This window comes from Ceratosolen solmsi, unplaced genomic scaffold (assembly GCF_000503995.2).
Source record: "Ceratosolen solmsi marchali unplaced genomic scaffold, CerSol_1.0 scaffold11, whole genome shotgun sequence".
NCBI lineage: Eukaryota > Metazoa > Arthropoda > Insecta > Hymenoptera > Agaonidae > Ceratosolen > Ceratosolen solmsi.
Genome location: NW_011948416.1, coordinates 13612858 through 13619861, shown reverse-complemented (window position 1 = coordinate 13619861; position 7004 = coordinate 13612858). Strand labels below are relative to the sequence as shown.

Here is a 7004-nt window from a genome sequence, read left to right as displayed (position 1 = left end):
AAAAAAAAAAAAAAAAAAAAAAAAAAAAAAAACAGAGAGAAAAAAAGGTTAAAAGAGCTCGGCTTTCGTGAGCGAGGGTCGGATAGTCGGGTTGAGTCGTCGAGTTGACTGGTGCGAGGCCGCGATAAAGCGTAATTTCCAGCAGCCCCCTTACGTCGGCCCCACCGGCAAGCCTCGGCTTCGTTTTCGGGACCTACGTAATCCGCTTACGAGGGGGTCACCAGGGGTAAGCGCGTAGCCCGGAATCGAGGCGACGTGGAAGGAAGAGGCTCGAACCCAGCTGCCGAAGCCGACGACGCCGACGACGCCGCCGACGACGCCGCCGACAACGTCCTATTTATCAGCAAGGCAAAAAGAAAAAAATAGATAACGCGACTCCCGCGGATAAAAGAGGCTAGGAACTCGCACCATTCGATATAGTACAGCTCCCCCCCTCCCACCATCCCGCCCCACCCTATCCACAGCCGCGAATGACGATCACGAATGACAATCGATCCTAATGAAGGCTCGCGGTGCTGCTAGCGGGGGCGGCATTCAGCCACGACGGCTGATCCGAGACCTTCTAATTGGATAGCGTACGGACGGTCTGGGACTGGTTGATGGGCCCACGGTAACCGGACACCCGATCAACCTCCAGCCTGTCCGACTGCTCGCTCGCAGCGCCTCGAGTGTTTACCATGCAATTAGCAAGCCCGCCACCCCCGTTACCGTCGTTAACGCCCGCCACGTGGCTCTCGACATCGAGGACGGATCGATGCGCGGAGAGTTAAGTGCTGGCCGTTAATGCCGAACGAGCAGACACCAAGTGACGAAACTCCCACGAAGACCCCCGGGGGTGCTCCCGTAATAAAATAAACATTGACACGCGGCCCAAGGATCGGAGGCGCGCGACACCGAGACATTCGTCCCCGAAGAAGCTCCAACAAGTGCAGGCGCGCGGCCTCCGCCACGTATCCATGGCGACGCGATGAGGGCAGTTGCTTGGTCGGAGGCTGACGGCAGGCCGATAAGCGGCTTATGTACGCCCCGGCACCCCGCAGCCGCTCCTCGCCGTGCCCTGGGCTATGCAGCGAAGCCCCGGCGGATCCCCTGCCCGTTCACCCGCGCGCCTCTGTGGCTTCGAAATCGATGGCACTAGATCGACGTCGCGGCTCACCTTGAGGGAAGGCCGCCACCAGCCCGTGAGTGTCCAGAGGATGGGCGTGCGGGTGCCCGTGGCCACCGAGGAAGGGCCCCGAGAGGCCCGGATGGTGACCCGGACCGTGATGAGGATGCGACATGCTGATCTGATGGGCGCCCGGGTGGCTATGGTGATGGGTCACGGCCTGGTGGTGGTACTGCGAGCCGACTACCGAGCTGGGGGCGCAGCCCGCCCCCGCGGCCGCCGCCTTCAGGTACCCCGCCATGTAGCCCGCGAGGCAAGCCAGCTCACCCGCCACTCTGGACCGCGGGCAGCTTCCTGCGCTTTCTCCTTGAACTCGCCTGCGAATACAAAATCAAGCGAACTGGACGTTAGTCGGGCTTTAAATGATGCTGCGCTGCCGGCACTACACTCGCACTTCTCGCGCTCGCGCCCTCCTTGGAAAATCAATTTTTCCATCTTCCATCTCGCCTACTGACGCCGACATAATCGACATTCTCAAAAGCACGGGCTTGAACTCGGTAAAATAAACGTTTCCGGTATTATTACCTTCACCCACCCCATCATTCTCATTCTCATTCTCATTCTCATTCTCATTCTCCCCCCCCCCCCTCCCCTCCCCCAAAGAGCACTCTCAAGCTCATGCGTACATCTATTATTATATGTGAAAGCTTCGCGGTACTATCAAAACTCTAAATGCTTCTTTGCTTCTTTCGTCCCTTCCGCCCTTCCCTCATCTCATCATTCATCCATTCATTCATTCCTTTCTTCCTTCCTTCCTTCCTTCCTTCCTTCCTTCCTTCCTTCCTTCTCTCCTACCGTCACTCCTACCTTCACTCCTACCGTCCCTCCTGCCTCGTCACCATATCTCACCCCCTTTCCTCGGCTTTACGCCCAACAATAGCATTTTTCTTTACCTATATAGAAATAGTCACAACACACTTCCTAGCATACTCTCCTCTCCATTAGATAGCTATCATTTCGTATACCTATATAGCCATCGTTTCGTATACCTATAAAGCCTAATGCTGCTACACCTTATTCCTACCGTGAGCCTAAACGGGACAAGCCCAAAACTACATATCCATAATATTATTTAAAATCCTCAAAACCTTAAGCCGATTATAATTATTAAAAGCTTGCCTCAAAACTCAAGTAGCTCGATTCAATCTGCATGAAAAGTCATGAAATTATCCTCTATACATTGCCAGACTATCTGTCGTTCGTAAATCACAAACAATAAAATCTACAAATAATAAATTTTTACCTTTAATTAGCTGTGATGATTTATGCGGAAATTAAGAGAATTATATATGTGAATGCTCATTGGTTGTCTTGTCATTTATACTAGCGCGCGCGTATTGCCCATCCTACGGGACAATAGACTAATTATTATATATGAAAATTATAGATATTGAGGCGTGGTGGGGTATGTATGTATTGATAAACATAGTGGAAAAACGTATTCAATGCGTATTATTATTCCGTTATGATTTACATAGGTGTCACCTCTTTGTTCGATAAACGCACAATGCATTTACCGATTTACCATTATTTTGTATGACTGTTGTTTTGCGCATAAGCTACATAGAAGTATCAAAATAATTTTACCGCGAAATATCGTTCGTAAGAAATAAAAAATAATGGTTAAACTGCGTGACGAACGGAGGTAAAATTAACAACGACGTCAGCCTGACAAATGATAAAGATTTCGCGATTTATTTCGTTTTACGTCGATTTTTAAGGATAATTTGTTAAACTTTAACAATAAAGAATTTCTGTGCACGTTTGACAAGTGAAGTGAAGTTAAGTAGAAGAAAAAAAAGTATATGAAATACATTGGTAGTAAGTTGGATACCGAATAATTTATGATGCAGTAATTTTTTATGCGTTAAATTTAACAGCGTTACAAACGCTTATTTATCACAAATTTGTATAAAAAAAAAAATAAAGAAAAAAAAAATAAAAGAAAACAAAAAAAAAGAGAGAGAGAGAAAAAAAGAAAATAAGATCAACTAAAATTAAAATAAAAAAAAAACTCCCAATATTGAGTACTTTTATATGAAAATAATAGAGGGCTTTTAAAAATTTTAAATTTCATTATGCATTTATGAATTTGAAAACATTAATGTATGTTAGTTTTTAAATTACGTGTTGTTTTACGGAAATATTCAAGGTTTCTGAAAAAAATTTTCAAACTCGATGTAAGTTTTGACGCGAGGAGTTCCTATTTATCGTATTGTTGTTTTACAAAAACGTAGAACTCTGTATACGCACGAGTTTTTAATTATATTATTACACAAACATATATAATTACTTATAAATGCATGGTAATTGTTCTTTTTATCTTTCATTCTATTTTTTTTTCTTTAATGTAAGTTACGTTGTCGACATTATTTTAAGGATTGGGGCAGGCCAATGTTATCGTCACTTCATTCGATTCTTTCGATTCAAACGTAAATATTCATCTAATAATTTCAAATTTCCCATTTTACTTAACTTATCGCTAACAATAGTAAACACGGTAATTGTTGGGGCATTATGATTTCAAGCCAATTAAAATGTTGTCATAGTTTTGCATTAGTGAATTGGAAAATTATTTTTACCGCCATACATCATGAGCATTAATAAAAGTCGTACAAACGCTCAGACATAAAGAGACTTTGATACATGAAAATGTTAAATATGTATTTTATCTCTCTCTCTCTCTCGTTGATGTAACGCATGTGTAATTATTAATGGCGCAATTGCATAAGAGAATTGAGCAATTTTGAATTTTAATAAGTAATGTAAGTTTGCTTTTAAGCGTAAATGCCGATGAATTTTAGATGAGAATGAGAATTTTTAGATTCTTCTAATGCGACCGTGGCGATGAAAATTTCTTGGTTTTCTCCGCTCGTCGTTTTGTTGCCTAAGAATGTAAGTAAACAAACTGAATCCGAGTAAAGATTCGTACGCTGCACGAGCGTGTATACACACAATTCATTTGTAAACTTTTTTCCTTCTACCGCTAAATATAAACTCGCGTAGCAAACTTGCGTAAAATAGTATATTAACGGAATATTTATAAAATTCGTGAAAAATCGAGTGCGTAGCGTGAATGCTGAAATTTTAATAATGCGGAAATATCCGGCGCCGGGACATCCAGCGTTAAATATTTCAGAGCTAAATCACTCGGAGGGCCAGAATTTCAGAATATTTTTGTTGGATATTTACAGTATAATGAAGGATGATTCCGAGAAGCGAACAGACTCGTGAAAATGCTGTATCGAGAGGCATTTTAGGTGTCTGCGATTTTATTAACGTTAATTTTTAATTATCTCGTACGCACGGAATATTGCTGAATACGCGCAAACAGAGGGCGAAGCGCATATTATATGGAAGAAAGAAAATTTACGATCCACTACCGGCGCACACATATGTTTGACGGTGTAGAATATGATATTTTTAGTGCTTGGGCGCAGGTTGAAGATTTGAAAGCTATAAATCTTTGAGCAAACTTTAATATCAGTCGTTGGAAATTATCGAGGTAAACACAAGCAACGTTGAACGTCATTGACCTATGATTATCAAGGTCTTTGGGCAGAAAGGCTAATGTGTCTCGCGCTATTGAAAAATGCAGAAAAACTTACAAAATACGCTCTGCTTATTTACACGTGCGGCACCCAACGCGCAACATAAGGTCGGTGCTCCTGCTCCTACTACTACTACTACTACTACTACTACTACTACTACTCCAACTACTACTGCTACTATTGCTGCTGGTGCTGCTGTTGCTGTTGCTGTTGCTGCTATTACTGTTGCTACTACTGCTGCTATAACTGTTACTGCTATTGCTGCTGCTGCTCTCCCTCCTCTCTGGTGCGTTGAGACGTGAAATTCCTTCTTTCTCGGCACTTCGAATTCGCGCGTCGATCGGTCAGCTGTCGAAACAAAAGCAGCTTCGCAATGAACACGAACAATGTAAGGAGCAACAATAACAACTCGCGATAGCGGCAGCACTTTTTATCACTGGTGAACCAACGAGCAACGCGAGGAAGAGTCACGAGGCCGCGAGCGAGCGTAGCCACGATGCGTCCCGATCAGAATCAAGAGTCTGACTGGCAAGTGTCGTCCGCGCCGGGCCCCTAAATACGTTTTCCGGACCCGTAGCGCCGTTTTTCCACAGAGGCTTACGGGGGTGGGGCCTTGTTGCCGTCTATCGCCCGTTGGAGGGGAGTAGGGGCACCGAGGGGCGTAATGATGCTTTTGCGGCTAAGGCGATGGGCCCCATTGTTTTCGGGGACTGCGGCTTGCGGGGGCTTGATGATGCCCTTCTTAGCTCCGGCGTCAGCCTGCGCGCCGACATCATTCCATTAAAGTCCCTCGGCCGGTATTTAGTGGCTTGGATTTTGGGAACTCGCGATTGAGAGCCGCTGCGCTTGCTTTTTTTTCATTTTTTTTTTTTTTTTTTTTTTTTTTTTGCGGATCCCCTCGTAAAAGATCGATCCCGATCGTAAAGCGGGGAAAGCAGCGCGCGCGACCTCGGCAAAAAGAGCGCGCGCCATTTACAAGGGCCCGTCGCCGCCGTATCGTCGTCCCCTCTTTAACCGCTGCAGCTCCGCGGGAGGACCCCCCACCCACCCATCCCTCCACCCCTCCTTCTTCACCGCCGATCCTACCACCGTCCTCCCTCTAACGTCATCCCTCATCTTCCACCTCATCCTCTTCCTTCTTCTCCTCCTCCTCCTCCTCCTCGTCCTCTTCTTCCTCCTTCTCCTCCTCCACCTCCTCCTCCTCCTCCTCCTCGTCATCCTCGACCTCCTCCTCCTCCTCCTCGTCCTCCTCGTCGTCCACGTCCACCACCAACTCTTCCACGACCACCTCTTTCTCGACCCCTTGCTCGTCGACAGCCGCCACCGTCGCCCTCGCCCACGCTTTTCCCGCGCTAATAATCGCACACTGCTGCCCCTTTTCCATGAGCGCCGCTGGGGGTCGCCGCCGGCGGCTGTCGAGCCTCGGACTTGGGAAACCCGGGTCTCGTCGGGCACTAGTGGCTACCGGTGCTACGACGCGTCCGAAAAATCCATAAAACGAGGATGCAGGCGCGCATTACCGAGCGAACGAGAGACAGAAAGAGAGAGAGAGAGAGAGAGAGAGAGAGAGAGCAAGAACGAGTGCCCGCGTGTGTATGTCCCCTTTTCCATGGGCGCCGCTGGGGGGCGCCGCCGGCGGCTGTCGAGCCTCGGACTTGGGAAACCCGGGTCTCGTCGGGCACTAGTGGCTACCGGTGCTACGACGCGTCCGAAAAATCCATAAAACGAGGATGCAGGCGCGCATTACCGAGCGAACCCTTGCTCGTCGACAGCCGCCACCGTCGCCCTCGCCCACGCTTTTCCCGCGCTAATAATCGCACACTGCTGCCCCTTTTCCATGAGCGCCGCTGGGGGTCGCCGCCGGCGGCTGTCGAGCCTCGGACTTGGGAAACCCGGGTCTCGTCGGGCACTAGTGGCTACCGGTGCTACGACGCGTCCGAAAAATCCATAAAACGAGGATGCAGGCGCGCATTACCGAGCGAACGATAGACAGAAAGAGAGAGAGAGAGAGAGAGAGAGAGAGAGAGCAAGAACGAGTGCCCGCGTGTGTATGTCGGGCTTGGCGAGCGGGCGAACGGGCGGTCGGGGGGAGGGCGAGCGGGAGGGAGAGGAGAGGCGTACCGGTAGCTTCCTTCCTTCCTGCGCGCGTTCCTGCCATCGGCCGACGCAGGCTCCGCCCTATGCGTTCCGCCGACTCTCCTTCCTCCGGGCTCCCGGCCACTCTCCGCTTTCTCAGCTTTCCCGGCGTGCCCTTGACTTCCCTCCGCAAGCACCCTTTCCGCCATCCG

At 48.3% G+C, this 7004-nt stretch overlaps 1 protein-coding gene across 1 annotated transcript in view; it reads right to left on the bottom strand.

Moving 5' to 3' along the window:
* The window catches only part of LOC105359378 (homeobox protein otx5), a 12383-nt gene extending 7526 nt beyond the window's left edge, over positions 1-4857 (bottom strand). The window contains exons 1-2 of the mRNA XM_011495978.1: positions 4774-4857; positions 1157-1482 (exon numbers count right to left, since the gene is read on the bottom strand). Coding sequence (XP_011494280.1) covers positions 1157-1406 — 250 coding nt within the window. The 5' untranslated portion in view covers positions 1407-1482; positions 4774-4857. The remainder of the gene's footprint in view (positions 1-1156; positions 1483-4773) is intronic.
* Between the last annotated feature and the right edge of the window lie 2147 nt (positions 4858-7004).